Source organism: Salmo trutta, chromosome 12 (assembly GCF_901001165.1).
Source record: "Salmo trutta chromosome 12, fSalTru1.1, whole genome shotgun sequence".
NCBI lineage: Eukaryota > Metazoa > Chordata > Actinopteri > Salmoniformes > Salmonidae > Salmo > Salmo trutta.
In genome coordinates, this window is record NC_042968.1 from 11472326 (window position 1) to 11495330 (window position 23005).

Here is a 23005-nt window from a genome sequence, read left to right on the forward strand (position 1 = left end):
CCGCTGTCAGATTTTGGGCCTTAATGTGCAAATGTTAGTTTTTATTTAAGAGTGTGTTGTACTTTGTTGATTTACTGCACATACACTATAGTACTAGTGAATGGTGTGTATTACCCACCCTCTCATGTCTATACGTTACCCTGCAGCAGGCAGTGAGGGATGGGCTGGGCCCCTGAGACACCTGTTTGTAACCTGCCCATTTCTCCTGGAGACAGCTGCTGCTGCCGTTTCTCCAGCTCTGCTCTGCCTCCCTCCACAGGGAAAGGCCCTGCCATTAACGGTTCATCCGTCTGGAACACATCCCAGTTTCCATAGAACTCTCAACAGATTTCAACCTCGCAGGGTAATCCTGTTGGAGATGTTTTCAACTGCCTGGCCTCTTCTTTGTTCACCAAACTGTATTGTATACATGTATGAATGTACAGAAACATGCTTACATCATATCCTGGTTATTCATACAATGAGTGAAACCTGAGAGGAAACACTGCTGGCATTTGAATATGCAATGCAGAGCTGTTAATAATGATGAGCTGTAATGATAAGACTTTCTTCTTGGTTAGGAAAAGGGTTCTGTGTGCTGTATTATTGACACCTCAGTCCTTGTGAGAAACTGTGGCCATTCAGTGAACTAGAAAGAGGCAGTGCTCAGCATGCCCCTATGGGAAATACATCTGAGTTAAAACAAAAGACAGTGCAGTTCCTATAAGGGGAAAAGTAATTAATTAGAATCTAAGTGAAGTAATGCAAAGGTTATTTGAGAGTTGGATTAAAGAACTTTGACCCTTAAATTGACAGAACCCAGATGGAGATTCATAAGTGTAGGGCATTGGCAGTATATGGCTGTAAATTATCCAGGATGCATTTTTTTTTATGTCATGGGGATTATGTGGATTGGCTGCCTAAAACATTGTATTAATTCCCCCCAAATAGTCAGAGGAGACATACACACAATGAAGAAGGGATTCAGGGTGAACCCGGGATTTTCTTTCTTTTCAAAGCCATCATTTACATAAAATGCTTGAGTAAAGCCTGCCTGTTGCAATGCAATACCACAGGAGATGGGTGTCTACTTTCACATTGGGCCTCTGAGTCGAATACATTCAAACACTGAATAATGCGCATCCATCCCTCTATCTACAAGCACATTTGAAAACAAAAAGGCATGATGATATTAGTCAACTACTGCTCCAAATACTGAAACTCAATCTTAATGATCTTCTCTGAGAAAATGACTATTTTCTGTGAAATGTAGAACATGATATAAGAATCGATTGTTAATGGAAATCACTCAGGCAGTCAGACCTTATTTGGATCTTTTAAGGGCAGAAGGATAAAGGACGCTACCTGATGAGCACATTTCAGAAATGACGCACTGTTCTGTGAGAAAGTTCCATGATGACAGTAAGACTGTTTGCAGATGGATCATTACTGCATATGGCTGGTAGTGGAGCTGAAATGAACACGCTGAGGCCAGGCTGGGCAGGGCTGTTAACGATGAAACGCCTGGCCCAGCCTGAATACCATGCCCTATTACCACATGCCCCAGGAACACTGAGATCCCTGGCTTTATATCTAACAGGAAATAGTGAAGTGAGCAATATTGAGCACCCAGGCCCATAGACAGAAAGACGGAGAGAGAGAAGAGGGGTGTAGGGAGAGAGAGAGAGAGAGAGAGAGAGAGAGACATGTGCACACTAAAAGTCAGTTATTCTTACTTAAACAAAGTTGCTGTTTGTTCAGTGTGGAGTGTTCCCCCAAGTCACATGACTCGCATGTGGTCTCATTAACCGGGGAGAGAGTTCTTTGTTCAGATCTTGGCGCATGTAACCTGGCTACTTTCCAATGTAACATGAGATACTGTATATTATTAGCTTTATATTCTTAAGGAATTTGAGGCTAATTTTATTACAATAAAAATGATTAAACATACAGTAGCTAATAATCCTTCTAACATTATTATTTATAAATCAAATCTGTTCGGTTTATTAACTGCACAATATGATAGCTTGCATATAATCCATGCTTGTCAGGCGTGTTTGAGTATGTTGCCTACTGGTAAACAAATGTCAAACTGTGAACCACCCTCCTCATGTCCTATAGATCAACATTTAAATGTTTTCCCTTTCTCTCCTATAGACCCTACTCCCTTCATAACATGTGCAATTACTGCATGTAAATGGATATTTGAGTGCCTTTACACAGCTGCTACTCTCTGTTGTTATTATCTATGCATAGTCACTTTAATAACTCTACCTACATGTAAATATTACCTCAACTAACCGGTGCCCCCCGCACATTGACTCTGTACCGGTACACCCCTGTATATAGTCGTGCTATTGTTATTTTACTGCTGCTCTTAAATTAAAACCGCATTGTTGGTTAGGGGCTCGTAAGTAAGCATTTCACTGTAAGGCCTGTTGTATTTGGCGCATGCGACTAATACAATTTGATTTGATTTGAATGTGCTATACAGAATACATGGATTGTGTAAAGTGCACACTTTATCAGCACGTTTGTAAACATCAACACACAGTCAAAATAATGACGTTATTCAACAAGAAAACATTTGACAGGAAGAACATGATATTTGCCGCCTAATGGGAAAAGAAGCCTTATCAAATAGGATAAGAAAGAGCCTCTAGACTGACTACAAGGGTTATGCGCTAGCGTTCAGATAGCCAACTGCTATGGTGATATACAGAGACCAGATTCACTGCCTGTCATTTGAGAAAAGGATTAATGCTGAAAGCCAAATCATTTGATTCATTCAAATGACAATTCAAAGCAGAACACATAAGAGTTGAATTGTGCATGGTCCTTTTCTTTGGCATTGAAATGTTAATATGCTATGTAGTCTCTCTTTCAACCACTGGAGGGCAATCCAGTGACATTATAATCAAGTGCTTAGTTGACATCATTTACAGTAAGTGTTCATTTTTGTGAAATGGTGATCTCTCAGTCTCCTCTGCTATGACATCATATATGCCAGAAAGAATTTAATTAAATGTCTTCAAATGAACAAACCTCACATGAAAAGTGGTTTATATAATTATAAGCCACTCTACTTCAAGGAACATTAGTCAGTCCAACTATTTTTAGTGAAACGGATTGATGGATGAAGAGAACATGAGAGGAATCTTCCGCCCTCGTTGCTTGTTTCCTTCTCTGACTCTGGATTTAGATGTAAACGGTAAGGAAACCAGTGGAGGCTGCTGAGGGGAGGGTGGCTCATAATAATGGCTGGAACGGAGTAAATGGAATGGCATCAAACCATGTGTTTGATATATTTGATACCGTTCCACTTATTGCGCTCCAGCCAGTATCACGAGCACGTCCTCCCCAATTAATGTGCCACCAACCTCCTGTGGTAGAAACATCTCTTTCAATGAAATACTGGGCAGTCATTTCGAGGTTCTAGCATCCAGGGGACCACTACAGTAAGAGAGCAGCACTATAAACAACATGTTGTTTCAGGAGATGAAACGTCCCTGTTAAGTCTTGTTCGGGAGAATCACCCCGCTTTTCATTTATATCTAACAGTCATGTTAGAGTGCATGTGTATCCGTCTCGGAGGACACAGTGGGCTGTTTTGACAAAAAAACCTTGGTCGTAGAGAACAGGACATTGAGTACCATGCCACATTAAGTGAGTCAGAGGCAGAGACAAGGACGACAGCATAGGCAGACACACGTCAGGCATCCAAGAAAGACAGACTGTGTAAAACTTATGACAGAACGTGTAAAACTCTATACACACCAGTAATGACAACAGTTTGAATCATGCTGTTCCCTTACCCACCAGCTGTCCTGTGATGTCTAAAGGCAGACAGTTAAACTGAAGCATCATCCACATCAGAAGGAGGATTATGACATTGTAACAGTCCACCGCCACACCAGCCACACACTAGTACATGCTGTTCATAATAGATATGTCATAAATGTGGCTCAAAGACGTGTACATACACAGTGACACGTTAACAGGTCAGCGATAATGAAAATGTGCATTATCATCATCATCATCATCATCATCATCTCCTTAGGACCATTGTGACATCGTCCCTCTGGCGTGCATACCTCTTCCTGCATCATGGAGCTGACACTTCCCCTGTGGACACCAGAGCCTGCAGACAATACTCCCAAAATACCCTGCACTTCTAAACAAGGTGATCTGTCTGAGGAGGAAAAAACTGCAGTGGGATGCTTGCCAGGAGGTGAAGACTTTTCCATTCCACCTAAAACCCTGTTGCTGCCAGGCTGAGAGGAGTCCTCTTTTTCCCTGAGTCTAAGACTTGGGTGGTTTTGAGGTTAAGACCAGCAACACGATGCCACTGCGTTTGAGTGTTGGTGACGCACCTTCTGTTGCCCCAAAGCAGATTCATGTGGGATCAGATCCCTAACAGGTTCACACACGCACGCACTCAAAACACACACACACACGGAGGGCTAAACAGGGTGGGGTAAACTGGTATTAACCTCAGTGGGGTGCAGAGAGAGGGCATTCGTGAGAGATCTGAGAACGGGCTCTCTTCACCTCAGACTAGGAATCATCCTCTCATCATCACTGGGTGGGAGGAGGACCCCCACAGAGACTTTCCAAAACAAAAAGGCCAATCTGAACCCCTATTAATAAAGCAGGACACTCACATTTCGTGCATACCCTTGCCTAATCTCAGGCAGCTGTTATCTCCCTGCAGGAAGTGCTCTCCGCTCTGGGCCTGGCTGTGGTGCTGGAGCAGTGCTGATATCAATACGGGAGGGGACAGGACAGGGACCCGGCTACAGCACAGGACAAGGCACCGGGCGATAAGATAGAGTTGTCTCTGTCAGTACCCATCTTTCTTTTCCACTATGTTTCAGTACCCAGAGGGACCGGCTTCCCCATTCTCCATAAGGCACAGAGACCCTGGTATGGAGAACCATAGGTCCTAACCTTGGGCAGAGAGAAAGTGATGGGGACCTCCGTCTATAGAACTCTTCTTCTACGCACTGGAGGTTTCAGCGTATCTGACTACATCCAAAAGTTCACGGTAAGAGACCTGGCTCTCATTGCTTTTAGGTTGAGGTTATACAAGCAAGTTTTATTTTTGTCATTTTATTTAATCAGGTTCGTGGATGAAATGTCTGATGAGATTCAAGACAGACCATTGGTCACACAAGGCTGCCTAATAATAATAGGCATCTAATAAAAGATGCTAGACAAAACGAAATGAATTACTGACTAGACTCTAGAACATTTATGTTTTATTCTTTTATTCATTAGGGCCAGGGGTTACATAATATTGAAACACAAGTCATCATACACTCAAAGAAAACGATGCATCAGCATCAGTGAACAGAAACGAACAAACAGCCTCGTGCTCAAAATCACATTAGTGCTCGATCAGTGAAGCGAGACCAAGTCACATTTACTGTCCCATATCTAACTCCTTTAGTTTTTAGCATTGCCCTTAACACAGCATGGGAGCATGGGGGAATGTTATTTGGAGGTGGTCAGGTGGAAAATAACATTTGGGAGAGGAGTGAGTTATTACGGCTGGGTCTTGCTTTTCTCAATTACCATTTAAGTCCTTGAATTAAGACTTTCTTGTGAAGTAACACTTTTAATTGTATGTTCTTAAATAGTATGTGAAGCGTAGCCCTCAGGGTTAGATCATTTGTTCAACAAGCTTGCCGAAAACATGACTTCTTGCAGAAAAAAAGTTGTATTTTTGAAGGTCTGTTTTTATCTATCCATATCAAAATCATCTTCAGGAAAATGATAAACAGTTTGTGTGTGTGTGTGTGTGTGTCTGTGTGTGTGTGTGTGTGCGTGCGTGCGTGCGTGCGTGTGTGTGTGTGTGTTTGTGTGTGTGTTTGTGTGTTCCTCAGAGGAGGAAGGGGAAGACAATCCTCCTTAGTGAATTTCATCACATAAAAATAGTGAAACATTAAAAAAGTTACCCTTTTTAGATAAAACTATACTAAATATATTCACGTCACCAAATAATTAAAACACACTGTTTTGCAATGAAGGTCTACAGTAGCCTCAAAGGCACTCTGTAGAGTAGCACCATGGTGTAGCCAGAGGACAGCTAGTTTCCGTCCTCCTCTGGGTACATTGACTTCATTACAAAACCTAGGAAGCTTGTAGTTCTCACCCCCTTCCATAGATTTACAAAGGAATTATGACAACTTCCGGAGGACGTCCTCCAACCTACCAGAGCTCTTGCAGCTTGAACTGACATGTTGTCCACCCAATCAAAGATCAGAGAATGAATTTAGTACTGAAAGCATAAGCTACAGCTAGCTAGCACTTCAGAGCATACAATGTGGTGAGCAGTTGACTCAAAGAGAGAGAAAGACAATCGTTGAACAGTTGGCTATGACTTTCCAAAACTGGAATTCTCCCAAGTCAAGGTAAGATTATGGCTTTATACATTTATTGCCACTGGTGCCCGCCGGTGTAGCTGCTAAACTGCTTGCTGTTGACTGTACACTGCACTGCATGATTGTAGCAGGTTTAATAACATGTTAGTTCTAGTAGCTACAGTATGTTGTCTATGACTTTAACATGGTGACAACGATGTAGGCTGTGTGGGATCATTCCGCCAATTCTGTTGAAAAACATTTCTTAAACGGAAGCAAACGGATCGAAACAGGGATAAACATACCTGAATTTGTCCATTAGAAACTCTCGTTTGCAACTGTTGGACTAATGAATACACCCTAGATTAGCAAGATGCAGGCAAGAGTGTGCAAGGCGGTATTGAATGTGTCAATGTCTGTCACCTCGATTACTCACATTTTTCTCTCGACCTGTGTACCTACAATGTAAACATTAATTCATAGGCTAGGTTGTAGCAACCAAACGATGGGTATAGGGAAAATTCGATGTTATATTGAGCTGGGTGAATGGAATATGAATGACAGTCATTCAATATGCTGTAATAAAAATGTGTCCATGCTCATTAAAAAAAAGATTTGTCCTCCCTCATCTTAAACGGCACCAACCGCCACTGGTGTATCAGCATGCTATCTGTTTGTGATCCATAGCTTTAACTCTGGCAGCTGGCTTAAGAACATACACAAGTCCCTACTATCCTCTGGGAAGCTGGACTTGTTGAGTGATTTATGGGCAACATTCCCTTTAAACTGTGCGGGTGCACAGTAGCCCCGAGACTGCCACGCAAGACCTCTGGGACCCAAGCAGAAGAAATATCAGCCAATGGAGAGAAGCACCACACGAGATTGAACAATTTTCTAGAGCAGTGTTCACCAACCTCTCAATCGCGATCTCCAAGTCACTCCCATTCAATAAAGCCTTGTGTTCCTATTTTTTTTATTTATTCATCTCGGGCCAGCAGCATACCATCCTGCATCCCACTGCTGGCTTGCTTCTGAAGCTAAGCAGGGTTTGTCCTGGTCAGTCCCTGAATTGGAAACCAGATGATCCTGGAAGTGGTGTTGGAGGGTCAGTAGGGAGCACCCATTCCTCTGGTCTAAAAAAAATATCCCAATGCCCCAGGGCAGTGATTGAGGACATTGCCCTGTGTAAGGTGCTGTCTTTCGGATGGGATGTTAAATGGGTGTCCTGACTCTGTGGTCACTAAAGATCCCATGGCTCTTATCATAAGATAAGGTTAACCCTGGTGTCCTGGCTAAATGCCCAATCTGGCTCTCATACAATCATAGCCACCTCATCATCCCCAGTTTACAATTGGCTCATTCATCCCCCATCCTATCCCCTGTAACTATTCCCCAGGTCGTTGCTGTAAATGAGAATGTGTTCTCAGTCAATTTACCTGGTAAAATAAGGGTAAAATAAAAAATATATGTATATGGGTTACGGTTCAGCAGCCCTGCGCCCTGGTAGGCGAACCGTTGCTATTTTGAAAGATTTTGTGTCTTAATGTACAAACTCTGGCTTCCCGGCGGGCTCAGACAGCAAATCAAGTGTACTATAGGGCTTCCACTGGCCAATCGGATGGCTCCGATTACCGTGTCTGCAGTAACATAGCAGGCATCAAATAAAGCTACAGCGAAATTGATACTGTGAGATTTCAAAAAATGTAAAACCATGACTAGAGAGAGACTGCCAACGAATACAGCAAAGAGATGCTGTTTTTATAAGTGACTTGATGTTTAAATTCTTACTCAGCCCTGTCAACACTTTGTAAGTCATGAAATGCGCTTTATTTCTTCCAATTTCCATTTAGCGCTACAACAAAGCATTGCAGCAGTAATCAATGAGTAGGAAAGTGTATCGATAGGCTTGCGTTGTTGTTATTATTAGCTGCTTGGAAAGTGTATCGATAGGCTTGCGTTGTTGTTATAATTAGCTGCTTGGGTCATTTTTAATAGGAATATTTCACATTCTCTGTTCATAAAAGTAAAAAATATGCATCTGTGCTTGAGGCAGAAATAATGCGGTGCGTCTCGAGTTTTGCCATCAACTGGAAGATGGTGTCCCTATTTGGTCAGTGTCGGTAGATGAAAGGGAGAGCGGGGGGGATGTTGAGAGGCGGACCATCAGTCTGCTGCTCTCTCTCTCCACTGAGACTGACCATAGATGCAGGCACCATCGGCCCAGTAAAGTAAAAATAAAAAGCTAATTAGTTAAATGTATGCCCACTCAGCTGTGCCTCACAAGTAATACAACAACGGGTATGCTCATGTAGCCTTCTTCAAAATTGTAAAAATAATTTCAAAAAATGTCCCGAACAACAATGCATTGACAGGGCAATTCAAGCAAAGCCAATATGCGGTGATAATATATGGTTTACTGCACAAACCTGATTGCCACAGTACTTTATTAATTGGTTAATGTTGCATAGGCTTATTTTTGTTTTTTATCTGAGCGGGAGATCTCGCCATGCATTTTGACTCAGAAAGTGATCTTGACACCGAAAAGGTTGGTGACCACTGTTCTAGAGTTTTCCCTGTTAGCACTTTCAACGTTTCCCTTTACTGTTCAATTGTGGTCGAATCAACGCAAAATCAGCCACTTCAATGCAACATAAAGAAAAAGAAAGAGAACTATGCAATAATTGTTTTTTTTTTAGACAGAATGCATCGAGTAAGATTATATTGCATTCACATGCAGGACTCTACACTGACCAGTGCGCCATAACCAATCAGAGTTGCAGTAGGTCTATATGCAAATAGACCATTGCCATATATGGATCTGGGCCGTTTACTTTGAATTGGTCTGTGTTTACAGCATGAGGGATCATGATTAGATGCGCTTGTTTTGAAATCAAAGCGAGAGCAGCATGTAGCCACGTGTGCACATTTTGTTAATATCCTTTGCTAGTTAGTGAGTTAGATCAGTTGTAGTCAGCAATAGGGGAGTGATTGCTTCCTACAAGAGCACAAAATGTGTAAATTTCTAGACATCTTTGAAAAGTGAGTCAGGTAAAGATTTTTGTTTTTTTTTTGTTTTAAAGGGTCAGTGTTGTATTTTGAGACTTTGGGAAGTTGTATTTTGAGACTTTGGGAAGTCTACTAACTGGCACTTACCATCACTAAGCCTATTTCAACATGACTTTTGTTGAAATGTATTTTAGATACAGTAAATATTACATCAACCTTTCACTAGGATATGCTGTGTGGTATTACTCCCACAGAACCACAAAGGTATTTTAAACTTGTGATTGACATACAGTTGAAGTCGGAAGTTTACATACACCTTAGCCAAATACATTTAAACTCAGTTTTTCACAATTCCTGGCATTTAATCCTTGTAAAAATTCCCTGTTTTAGGTCAGTTAGGATCACCACTTTATTTTTAAGAATGTAAAATATCAGAATAATAGTAGAGGGAATGATTTATTTCAGCTTTTATTTCTTTCATCACATTCCCAGTGGATCAGACGTTTACATACACTCAATTAGTATTTGGTAGCATTGCCTTTAAATTGTTTAACTTGGGTCAAACGTTTCGGGTAGCCTTCCACAAGCTTCCCACAATAAGTTGGGTGAATTGTGGCCCATTCCTCCTGACAGAGCTGGTTTAACTGAGTCAGGTTTGTAGGCCTCCTTGCTCGCACACGCTTTTTCAGTTCTGCCCACAAATGTTCTATAGGATTGAGGTCAGGGCTTTGTGATGGCCACTCCAATACCTTGACTTTGTTGTCCTTAAGCCATTTTGCCACAACTTTGGAAGTATGCTTGGGGTCATTGTCCATTTGGAAGACCCATTTGCGACCAAGCTTTAACTTCCTGACTGATGTCTTGAGATGTTGCTTCAATATATCCACATAATTTTCTTCCCTCATGATGCCATCTATTTTGTGAAGTGCACCAGTTCCTCTTGCAGCAAAGCACCCCCACAACATGATGCTGCCACCCCGTGCTTCACGGTTGGAATGGTGTTCTTCGGCTTGCAAGCCTCCCCCTTTTTCCTCCAAACATAACGATGGTCATTATGGCCAAACAGTTCTATTATTGTTTCATCAGACCAGAGGACATTTCTCCAAAAAGTCTGATCTTTGTCCCCATGTGCAATTACAAACCATAGTCTGGCTTTGTTATGGTGGTTTTGGAGCAGTGGCTTCTTCCTTGCTGAGCGGTCTTTCAGGTTATCGATATAGGACTCGTTTTACTGTGGATATAGATACTTTTGTACCTGTTTCCTCCAGCATCTTCTCAAGGTCCTTTGCTGTTGTTCTGGGATTGATTTGCACTTTTCGCACCAAAGTACCTTCATCTCTAGGAGACAGAACGCGTCTCCTTCCTGAGCGGTATGACGGCTGCGTGGTCTCATGATGTTTATGGTGTTTATTTAAATTACTTGTGTCATGCACATAGTAGATGTCCTAATCGACTTGCCAAAACTATAGTTTGTTAACAAGAAATTTGTGGAGTGGTTGAAAAAGGAGTTTTAATGACTCCAACCTAAGTGTATGTAAACTTCCAACTTCAACTGTACATGTATCATGTTAATGTCAGGGGTCATGGAGAAAGAGGAGAATTAGGTACAGCAAAAACTTTCCATCAATAGCTCTGCAAACAGATCAAAATACTGACTCCTCTGGTCTGCCAAGAGCACTAACTACACCCACTAGGCACAAACTTTGCCACACACACTTAGATGCATCAAACACTTGTTCTGATGAATCAGTATACCAGTCAGATACTAATACAAATCCAGAGAATTTCCCATGAACACAATACTGTTAGCAGGACATGCACTCCAGAATGTTCCATGCCGTGTACACTTTAGAGAGGTGCACACCTGTCAGAAAAGATATAATTAGATTTTAATGGGTTTACGGCAAACCTCCCACTAACCTCCACCCCAAATTCTTCTTCACCCCACCTCACAAAATGTGGTCACGTAACATGGAACTGCCCACGTAAACACTAGCTAGAAGAATGGAAACTATGCAGAGGCGTTCAGTCAGACAGTTTTCATATGTTCTCTCTTTTGGTAGACAATAGGCTTTAATGGTGTAAGGTTAGACAGGGTTAGATGGAGAGGACCGGAAGAAACCCAGAATACCCTCTCCAGTAACCTCACAGGTGTGAAACATTGTTGTGTCAGGGAGGTAGCTTTGGTGTCACGTTTCCATTTCAGAGGGCAAATACACCAGGTTAACCCTGTTCAATACAAAGAGCCATAGTATTCTTACAGACAGCTTCCGTGTCCAGTTAGTTGGGTGTCCTTTACTTCCTTTGTCTGATGGTCTTCCACTCTGTGATTTTATTAGTGACTACCAGGAGCCATGTTTATTTCACTGCTATTGTTACGGATACTGTTACAGACATTAAATACAAGTAAACATGTGTTATGTAACTCTAGTGGTACCACAGCAGCTGTGCAAATGAAGGAAACTGTCCGTGTGTTTGATGTCTAATGGTTCCTTCCGGCAGGCATGTGCACAGATAGGACTCTACCTTTGCCGAGAACATACTCCCACCCTTTTGGGTGGAAGTATAATTTCCCCCAAAATGTTTAAAATATATTTGGTTGTTCTGAACCCACTGCCCACAAATCATTGTTAAAGTAGTCGGAATGACAAATGTGGTAATTGATAAGCCCCTAAATTGGAACGCAGTGGCTGTACAGTAACATTCTATACATGACGTCAGAGCTCAGGATCTCCGCTTCACAGCGCTGTGTGGGTTTGGACTGACAGTCGTGCTAAACTTGACAGCCGTTCGAAATCACTCAGGATAATTAGGCAACTTTTGAGCATTTGTTGTTGTTTGGATTCAGTCTTGTGTCAGGTGAACTGTTGTGTCCTCACATTTGGTCTGATAATTTACCCATAAGATCCAAAGTGTTCTCGTTCAATTGCTACCATGGCCATGCATATGCTTTTTATAGTTATTTTGTTAGAACGATTTCAATTTGTCCCTATCCATATAGGCCAGTTTCCACGAGTGTAAAGGGTTAAGCAAAGCAATAAATGTCATTGATCTGTGCTAAATTACTACAGAGTTATTATAGATGAAATATTAAATTACTTTCAGACTAAGGGTTATTTATTTGTGTCATTTAATTTGCCATTAAGATGTGACCATCTATGCTTTTATATACAGTAACTAAATAATCAAAGTTGCCTAATAATTTCTCAACGAGTCCATGACCATGATTGTAAGGATTTTTTTGGGTGGAAGGGTGACCTTTTTTTGTTTCAGCACATGCCCCCAAAAGGTCTTCGCACGGCCCTGCTTCCCAGCAACAGTCGGTCTGTAAGGGGATTATAGGTGCATTCTGGACAGGACCCTCTGCCGAATCGTAGGGACAGGGCATCGACTTTGGTGTTTTTTGAACCTGGGCGATAGGTCTGCGTGAAGTCGAACCTTGTTGAAGAAAAGGGCCCACTTTGCTTGGCGCGGATTCAGCCTCCTCATTGTCCGTATGTACTCCAGGTTCCGATGGTCGGTTGGGATGATGAATGGTTCCTTGGCGCCCTCCAGCCAGTGTCTCCACTCCTCTAATGCCAACATCACAGACGTCGTAATTCCTGTCTGCAGGGGACAGTTTCTTCGAGTAATATGCACACGGATACAATTTCTGTAGATTACCCTGTCGTTGAGACAGAACTGCCCCCACGCCCACCTCTGAAGCGTCTACCTCAACCACAAAGGATATCGTGGGATCTGGGTGTTTGAGCAATGGAGCGGAGGTGAAACGTCCCTTGAGTAGACGGATGACCTCGTCGGCTGCTGGGCTCCACACCAACATACAGGGACCAACCTTGAGGTGAGAGGGGCGGCGACAGAGCTTAAGTTCCCGATGAAATGGTAGTAGAAGTTGGAAAATCCCCAAAACTGTTGTAACCCCTTTTTGGTGGTTGGGACTGGCCATGACCTGACCGCATCTACCTTCTTGTCAGCCATCCTCACTCCCTGCATGCTGATTTGGTAGCCTAAGATGAAATTGGCACATCTCAGCCTTTATTTTTTTATTTTTTTAACCAGACAAGTCAGTTAAGAACAAATTCTTATTTACAATGACAGCCTAGGAACAGTGGGTTAACTGCCTTGTTCAGGGGCAGAACAACAGATTTGAACCTTGTCAGCTCGGGGATTCGATCTAGCAACCTTTTGGTTACTGACCCAATGCTCTAACCACTAGGCTACCTGCCGCCCAGCCTTGATGAAATGGTGGTTAGCCAAGAGGTGTTCCAGGACTGCTCGAACATGAGTGATGTGATCCTCCAGAGTAGCCGAGTAGACCAGGATGTCATCAATATACACGATCACCTCGCGTCCGAGCATGTCCCTGAACATCTCGTTAATGAATGCCTGGAACACTGACGGAGCATTGCCTAAGCCAAATGGATTCACCAAGTACTCGTAGTGGCCAGACATCGTGCTAAACACAGTCTTCCATTCACCCCTCTCCCAGATGCGGATGCGATTATATGCACTCTGCAGGTCCAGTTTGGTAAAGAACCGGGCTGCGCGGAGCTGTTCAATGGCTGCCGGCTCCAACGGGAGAAGGTAACGGTACTTCGTGGTGATTTCATTGAGTCCTCTGTAATCAATACATGGATGTAACCTTCCATCCTTCTTGGCCACGAAGAAGAAACTAGCCGACGCAGGAGAAGTGGACGTATGGACCAAACCTTGTTGGAGCGCCTCTTGGATGTAATCATCCATGGCCTGGGTGTCAGCCACCAACAGAGGGTAGATGCGGAGGCGTAGACCCTGCCAGCGTGTCGATAGCACAGTCGCAGGGACGACGATGAGGAGGAAGACAGGTGGCGCTGGTCTTGTAGAATACCTCCCGCAGGTCCTGGTATACCTCCGAGATATTGGGCTGAAGGGCAACCACATGAGTCTCAACCGATGTGAACCACAGGGGATGAGGAAAGGTCCTCTGGCATTCGGGTGACCAGTCTGTGAGTCTCATCCTTGACCTTGAAGCCAAGGGAGGCCAAGAATGATCATGTGAACTGGTGCACTGGTGATGAAGGGGATGTTCTCCTGACGAATGGACTCCACAGTGAGGGTGAGTGGTTGTGTGTGATGGTTCCGGATCCTAGTGGCCGATTATGGAGGGCTTGAACCGGGAAAAGAGACGAGAGCGGGTATGAGATAATGTTAAGAGAGGAGGCAAGGTCTGGTCAATAAAGTTCCCCGTGTCACCAGAATCCACTAACGCTGTAGACACAGTACACGAGGGACAGTCAACTAGTGTGATGGACACCAAAAAGTGTTTAAAAGAAGATGGAATACTCACTCCTGCCCCAAGAGGTGGAAGATCATGTGATCGTCCCTCTGCTCTTGTGGATCCTGGATTAGGAAGTGCCGGACACCGCTGGAGCTGGTGCCCTCCTTGACCACAATACAGACAGAGACACAGCTGTCTCGTCCTGCATCGCTCCGCCACGGTGAGGCGTGTGACCCCTACCTCCATGGGTTCAGGCTCTGATCCAGAGTGTTCACGGAGGGAGAGAAGCGATGAGAGTACCAACGTTCCTGAAGTAGGTTATCCAGACGGATGGAAGGTGAGCGCGTACTCTGCAGCCGTCTGGTCCCCCTGCCCCCTCTCTGCCCTCCGGGGGATGATCAAAGATACATTTTAACAGAGCCATGAACCCCTCATATGAATCTAGCTCCTCCTCTCCTCTCTCCCAGACTGCCGTGGCAACATTCCAACGCACGTCCAGTCAACAGATAAATAACCGTGGTAACCTTGGACTTCTTGGTGGTGGGGGCTCCCATCTGGTGTGTTAAGTAGAGGGAGCACTGAAGTAGGAAGCCACGGCATTTAGATGGGGTGCCGTCATATTTATCCGTGAGGGACAAACGGGCATCGCTGACCTGAGTGGGTTGCTGAATGGGCTGTTGTGCTGGCTCGCTGGGTCGACTGGTTGTAGAGTATCCTCCGCTAGTTGACGGCAATGCCTCCCGGGTATGTTCGAGACGTTGCACACTGCAAAGGACCTTTCCATAGCCGTCCCTAGTTGTGCCAGCTGGTCATGGGGTTGATGTAGAAGGTATCCCTGCTTGTCGACCGTCTGGGAGATATTCTGTTTTCCTGCTCCTTCCATTGTTGGAGTCAGTATTCTGTAACGGAGATGCTGAGAGTTGAGAAGCAGGTGCAGGTGAAACGTTTAATAAAACAACAAACATGGAACGAGCCAACATGACAGTAGCGTCTACGCATTAAACACAGGATCAATACTGACTGAGGAAGGAACATAAGGGAGTGCCAGATATAGGGGAGGTAATAAGCGAGGTAATGGAGTCCAGGTGTGCCTGATGATGACGTGCAGGTGCGCGTAATGATTGATGCCAGGTGTGTGTAATGATGGATCCCAGGACCGGTGATTAGTATACCGGCGACGTCGAACGCCGGGGGGGAGGAGCGGCAGTAGACGTGACACGGCCTATATTTTAAATGTTGTTGCGGACTTGGTATTAAGGGCCCACCCTACATTACCCATATGTATTGGGTCACATCATCATCGCTGGCCTGACCCCATGTCACCGCAACTCTCATTATCTATTGTTTCCTGTTATTCATTGCAGCTGGCTGCCCCATTTGGGGGAGTAGACATTAATTTATGAGCGCTGCTACTGCCAACGCTTACTTTCTGATATGCTAGGACGCTAGCTAACTAGCCTGCCCTGGGTTATGGGGTGGTAAATAGAGTTGTTATGATGGTTCAGAGCTGCTGAGAGGCACACCCCCAGTCAGACAAACCCCTTGTGGAAAACCACAGCGGAGCCACATTTCTTTTGTGGACCAGCATCCTACCAGAGATTTCCATTGCATTCCATTGTTACATTTCAGTGGGATGGTTCCTGGCATAGGCCCAAGGCAGAGAGCTTGCCTACAGTCTCATTGGGAAGAGCTTTATAAATAAATCACCTAGTTTACATTCTGCCCATTATACTGGGCCTAAGGGACTCGGTCTACTACTTGACGATGTTACAGCTGCATATGGATGGTTCTATGGGCCATCCTCTGCTCTCCGGACCAGGAAACAGGGACCCATCGTTTCAGCAAATCATCACTATTCACAGCGCTGGGATAAAGACATATCCTCAGAATGTATGATAACTGAATTAGGAGACAACACGTTTGTCTTCTCAGAAATGGCCTTAACACATACTTACCAAGAGGATTTAGCTTTTAAATTGTTTTCTAGAGCTCATTTGTCAACAGTTGGGCATGTTAGCCTAAAAATATTTTAAGGTCTAGCTTGTTGAATCTTTGAAAATCACAGATTGCATCATTGAGGTCCATTTGTCATAGAACTGTCTTTTCAATAATAGGTTAAACAACAAACAGTATTTGCAATACCTGAATACTTTACTAATAACTGGGAGATGGGAAAGACCCATGCAGTACAAAATGCCAGGATGTTCCAAGAAAACATTCCCATCCAATGGGACAGTAGGGGAGACGGTAGGGAACTGTAGGGGAGACCGGTGTTGTTTGTCACAGTTTTTACTCTTGCGTATTTCTCAGCACCAGTATATCTTACAAGACTCTTTTCAACATTAAAAGAAAGACAACGGTCTTGGGTGGTAATAGGAACTCTTTTTATTCTCATATCTTATTCCAACATGAAGTTATAAGCCATCAAACACACTCTGCCCACTTGTGACAACCAGCCCCATCACAGGGTTGGTTGTCATATGGGGTGGGTTGTCACAATGTTTGCTAGTAGCTTATTCTTTTTGTAATAGGGAATAACGCAATATAGCACACAGTCTTAGAAATAGCTTTCTTTGGTAGAACGATATTCTTAACAGAATTCAGCATTTTATACCTTGAGAATAACGTATGGCATTTTTTTGATTATTTGTGTGTGCATGCGTATGTTTGCACACGCATGTGTACATGTGTGGGTGTGTGAAATAAAAAAGAGGTGTGAGAGAGGCAACACTCCCAGATAGCACAGACACCTCTGTCCAACATATGTATACGTGACGCATTGGGAAGATGCAGTTTAGACATCGTTTGCTAATTGGCAAGACGTTTCACAAACAAAAAAGACGTCTCACATTCTACATTCTAAATTCTAGAGTTCTACATCGTTTATACGTCGGCCAGGCATCAACATTGTATTCTGATGTCTCGGTGACGTCTTCCCAATCTGAAAACGCTCTCCACGCTACATATTCTCAACACATTTTGATATGTCGGCCAAAGGTGTTCGTTTTTACTGGGAAGGGAGGTCTTTGTAGCAACAGCACAAAATAGCTTGGGATATATTGTATACTGGCAGTGGCAATGTCCCCGAACAGTATGGAGTTAATAGTGACAACCAACCCAACCAATGCTAGTTACCACATGGCTTGACCTAGCAACTCAGAAATAGGTTTGGAATAGCTCTCCTTTTCCTCTTTTTGATAAACATAATTATTCATGTATAATCCCATAGTTCAAACATTTATAAAATAACAAGACATACCTTATATGTTTTTTTATTTTATCTGTGAGAAACATACATTCCACTCACCTCAATGTTTTGTCATGCTGACATGAATTGACTAGGCGGATGAGTTCTTTCAAATAATTCACACATTTGAATCTTAAAGTTATTACACAGCACACTCTAGATTGGGAGTAACAAGCACTGTGACAACCAACCCACGAGACAACCAACCCCAGTCTCCCCTACCCTGGACCAGAGGGAGAGGGCGACTGCTTAGATTCCTGCTTGCACTTCATCATTCCTCTGTCTACAGAGGTTTATTTTTAAAGGGAGGTGTCAGCCAATGTCAAGTCACGTTCCTTTGAGCGATGATGGGGGACAGTCGCCCAATCAGAGAAGCTGTGCTGGGCGGACCAGAACCTTTAGATCCACCAATGGTTCACTTCACTCTATCAGCACCAGTAAACACACTAAAACATATACCAACAAACAAGCAAGCAAGCAAACAAACAACCTGTACATCCCAATGGGGAAGCAACATGACAATGGGTTAACATTTTAAAACAACACCCTTTCCAAAGCTCACAACATCTCTCTCTTAATACTGGCAAAAGGCCATTTTGAAAAGGTCATTCCTTGCATGCCCACAAGTCAATAGCATCTTCTGAGGTTGAATTTAAATGTTTTGGTGACGTCAAGCGGCCATTGGAATTTTGGCTACTATATAAAAACTTTAGGACAGAGAGGTAGAGAGAGAGGGAGGTGGGGGGAGACAAGTGGAAAGATAAGATAGCGAAGAGTTGGTGTTTATTTAAGTGGTGTCATGTCCCTGGCACATACAGACAACAGGGTCCGGCAGAGCTGCCTGTATGGGAGAGGAACAACAACACCTCGGGAGCTTCGACTAAAATAGATCCAATGCAGCTTGGAGCAAGGTGGATTAGCACAGCTTCCTTTGTCTCACCTGACACTTGTTCCCCGCTGTGTGGAATTTCTTGGAACTATGAGTAAACCGGAGACATTGGCCACCTGCATTGCCAAGATGTACGAGGGGGGTAAATTGGACAATGCTGGGGCCCCTTCTGGAGCAATGAAAAAGCCAACTAACAGCCTGCTGAACAGCCTGGGAGGCATGGAGGTCAAGCTGAATCAGCTCGAGGTGAAGGTGGAGCAGATAGCCTGCAGCCAGACAGAGGTCCTCAGGAGGCTGGACATGGTGTGCCAGGGCATGGGGACGCTGGAGAAGGACCTGGCCCAGCTCAGAAAGGACAGGGACAGGGGATCTCGTGGAGGTGGAGGGGACCCTTCCTTGTTCTCGGAGGTCAAGGTACTGTGTGGGGAGACCGTGGCGCTGCTGAAGAACCTGCAGCAGGAGGGTAAATGGCAACGGGAAAAGATTGAGGGAATAGAGAGCTCGGTTTCGGCCATGGACAAGCTCTGGGGATATGTGGGGGAAGTCTTCCGAAGTTCCAAGATAGTGGAGTTCATCTTGAAAGGCATCGTACCCTGGAGGAAACAGGGCCTACTGTACATCCAAGAGGAGGAGGTCAGTGAGCTCATGCTGAAGTGGGCTGGCACATCTTTGCCATTTCATTAAATGTGATGTCCTTAGGTGCTTAAAAATGTTTGAGTTATTTTGAGATATGGTATTAACATCTGCTTTCATTTATTTTTTGTGAGCCATGACTCACCCTTACCCACTTATTTTAATAATTGTAAAGAACGCAGTGCATTCTGTATTGTAAAGAACGTAGTGCATTCTGTATAGTGTACAGTGTACACTATCATTATGTTTTGTTCTCACACTTTTAAATACTTCTCATTCAAATGGGGACACGAGGTCAAATTAGTTCATCATTTGCAGTATAGATATGCAATTTTCATCCTGTTTAGTTCACCACATGATGTGGTGTAAAATAAAGGGAACGATTTTTCTTTGAAAATTACAAATCCATGCTTTGGGCTTGTGGGAAAGGATTTCAATGTTGGTGATTTGACTACTATAACAGCATCTTTGTTAAATTTTAACTCTTAGTAAATGGTCATTTTTATTTTCATAGGGCATGACCTAACATAATGGGGAAGAGTAAGTTGAAGGTGGATGTTTGTCCAGCAAAATGTCAGTTGAAATCCCCAGTGCAAAGTGTTGCTACATAGTAGCCTTGTGCAAAATCACTTAACCTAGCGATCTGTGTCACTGTCTGACTGTCTCTAAAATGTTTCTTCAGCTGTTGGGAAACAATGTGAGCTGTTTCAGTAATGTTACTGTCAAGATAAGGCTGTTTGCTAGCATAAAATCCAAAGTGAAACTGAAGTGAGAGGGATTTTTCCCACTGACTGTATGCTTTCCCCCCAGCTCATGACAATTTAGGGTAAATAATCTGGATTATAAATGTATGAAGAATCTATTTTCTGATTCATATCAAAATGAGGTTCTCATTACTGGCATCTTGATAATCTAGACATTAAATACTAATGCTTGCTACAACATAAAGTAGCCTACTAACAAACTATTAGAAAGCAGATGGAACCAAATGCTGGTCATCTGTTCATTTGAACATAGAATTAGAATAGTAATTCAATAGGATCTCTATTTATTTATTGAACCTTTATTTTATAAGGGAGTCGTACTGAGACCATGGTCTCTTTTACAGATGAATACTGAATTATAGAAATGACAGAAAATACACACTACAAAATATAAATACAAAATGCAAGCAAAAATAAAAACATGGTGATAGAAAACAAACACATTCGTCAGTAATAAGGCCCTCAATCAGATTTCTGAATTGTCCTAGAGGCATCCAAACATTACATTTCAAGAACATTTAGAAGATTGATCCACAAATAAGGTGCAAGAAAACTGAAAGCTGATTTACCTAACTCAGTAGAGACCGAAGGAATTTCCAGAGTTAACCATCTCTGAGACCAGGATGTGGTAACTCGCACGTCTAAAGTTTAGTAAAGATGTTAGCTACAGTGGGACTTAATAAATGAAAACAGCAATGTATCAACCTACGTGATATCAAAGAGGTCCAACCAACTTTCTGGTAGAGAATGGAGTGATGAGTACTAAAAATGTTGCCTGTAATGATAAACTGCATCTAATGGCTCTAATGAAGTGGCAGTTGCGTTCATATAGATCCGGGGTGGGCAACTCCAGTCCCCGAGGGCCTGATTGATGTCACACTTTTTCTACATCCCTAGCAAATTGCCCACCCCTGACATAGATGATGTCGCCATAGTCTAAGACCGATAGGAACGTCGACTGAATAATCTGCTTTCTACTAATTAGCGAGAGCCAGGACCTATTTCTATAGAAGCCCATTTTTATTCTCAGCCTCTTAACTAACTCATCAGTATGCTTTTCAAAAGACAGCTTTTCATCTATCCAAATGCCCAGATATGTATAAGCCGGGACACCATCAATATGGACACCATCAAAAGTGCATACGCTTAAATCGTTATTTTTATGCTCTAGACTCCGGAGAGTATCCATCCTCCGGTGTGGCTCAGTTGGTAGAGAATGGCATTTGCAATGCCTGGGTTGTGGGTTTGATTCCCATGGGGGACCACTAAAGAAATGTATGCACTTACTACTGTAAGTCGTGTGTCTGCTAAATGACGTAAATGTAAACAATATATACTTAGTTTTACCTGCAATACTAATTTCAGGTCAGTAAAGTTTTTCTGTAATACAAGGAATGCAGACTGTAGTTCAGATAGAGCCTGGTCAACCATGGGGGCAAAAGCATACACAAAAGTATCATCGGCATACAAGTGCAGGTTACAATTTTTTTACAGACAAGTCAATATTGTTAATGTAAACAGTAAAAAATACAGGGCCCAGAACCCTGCGGGACACCTTTCATATTATCCGGATTTAACACCATCAGTAGATACACATTGAGTTCTATCTGTCAAGTAATTTATTAACCAGTTACATGCAGCCTGGTCTAGGCCAATTGAAGAAAGCCTCTGAATTAGCAGTGAGTGATCAACAGTATCGAAAAGCCTTTGACAGGTCAATGAAGAGGGCAGCACAATGTTGCCTTTTATCCATACAGTTAACCACATCATTTATAACTAGGGATGCAGCATAGATAGTGCTATGTCCTGGTATAAAACCTGACTGATGTACATTTTAGAATACATTTCAAAGATAAGAACGATCTTAGCTGATATTTTAGCTGGGCAAGAACGTTTAGAAATAAGGCCACCTTTGTGAAGAGGGAGTACATGGGCTGTCTTCCAAACCTTGGGGATAGTACCAGATATAACAGTCCGGTAAAAAAATCAGGGTTAATTATTCAGATATCAAGGCGGCAGAGAGCTAGCTGCAGCTAAAATGGATCAAGCATATCAGCCTCAGTGGAACTAGAGGCTGGCAAAGGGAAGAGCAGTCGATTGACTGACCGGGGTCAGTTAAACCACAATTTCTCTAAAATAAAAATCCTGCCAAGATAAAATTAGGACTAAAAGCATAATTTATCCCATTCTTCACAGTTATGATGCCAAAGTCAGACAGAACTTGTTTAGGCAGGGATGAAGAGGAATTTGTACGCTTCAGTGCATTTACTGTTTTCCAAAATGTAGAAGGAACACCAGCAGAGTCTGAGAGCTTAGAAAGTAGCTTGACTAAACTTTCTTCATTGAGATAGTACATCTGTTTCTCAATTGTATCAAAGATTGCCAGTCCACTACAGAGTCAGTTTTCTTTGCTTTGGCCCAGGCCTGATTTCTCACCTGAATGAGCTGAGATAGCTCAGAAGAAAACCAAGAGTTAAATCTATCTTTGAATCTGAATTGTTTAAAAGGGGCATGTTTATCTGCCAGAGCAGGTATTCCCAAACTGGGGGTGGTACGCGCAATGCCGTCGGGGGCACGCCAAATAAAAATGTGATTCACATTTTCAAAAATAAATAAAATAAAACATTATTATTTTTTATTTTTTTCTTCACATTTTCAAACAGTCCATTTATATTTTCCAATGGGTCTATACATTTGGGTGAGGTTTTTTTCTCGCCTGAGTAGCATCGTTTCACTGCCAAAAATAAAATTAAACCATCTAGTGTTCAGCGAAATAACAACACAATGTCAAATACAGGTAACCTAGTCAAATAATTAACATCCAATCACATTAACCGTTACTCTCTCGCAGGTATTCCACTAACG

General features: G+C 42.9%; 1 protein-coding gene across 2 annotated transcripts in view; it reads left to right on the plus strand.

Moving 5' to 3' along the window:
* Positions 1–4503: 4503 nt before the first annotated feature.
* Positions 4504–23005, plus strand: part of LOC115202922 (myosin light chain kinase 3) — a 34042-nt gene continuing 15540 nt past the window's right edge. The window contains exon 1 of one of the 2 annotated variants that reach the window (XM_029767096.1): positions 4504–5026. In XM_029767096.1, coding sequence (XP_029622956.1) covers positions 4949–5026 — 78 coding nt within the window. In that variant the 5' untranslated portion in view covers positions 4504–4948. Of the gene's footprint in view, positions 5027–18480; positions 19378–23005 lie in introns of those variants that run through there. The other variant, XM_029767095.1, reaches the window with a different exon arrangement.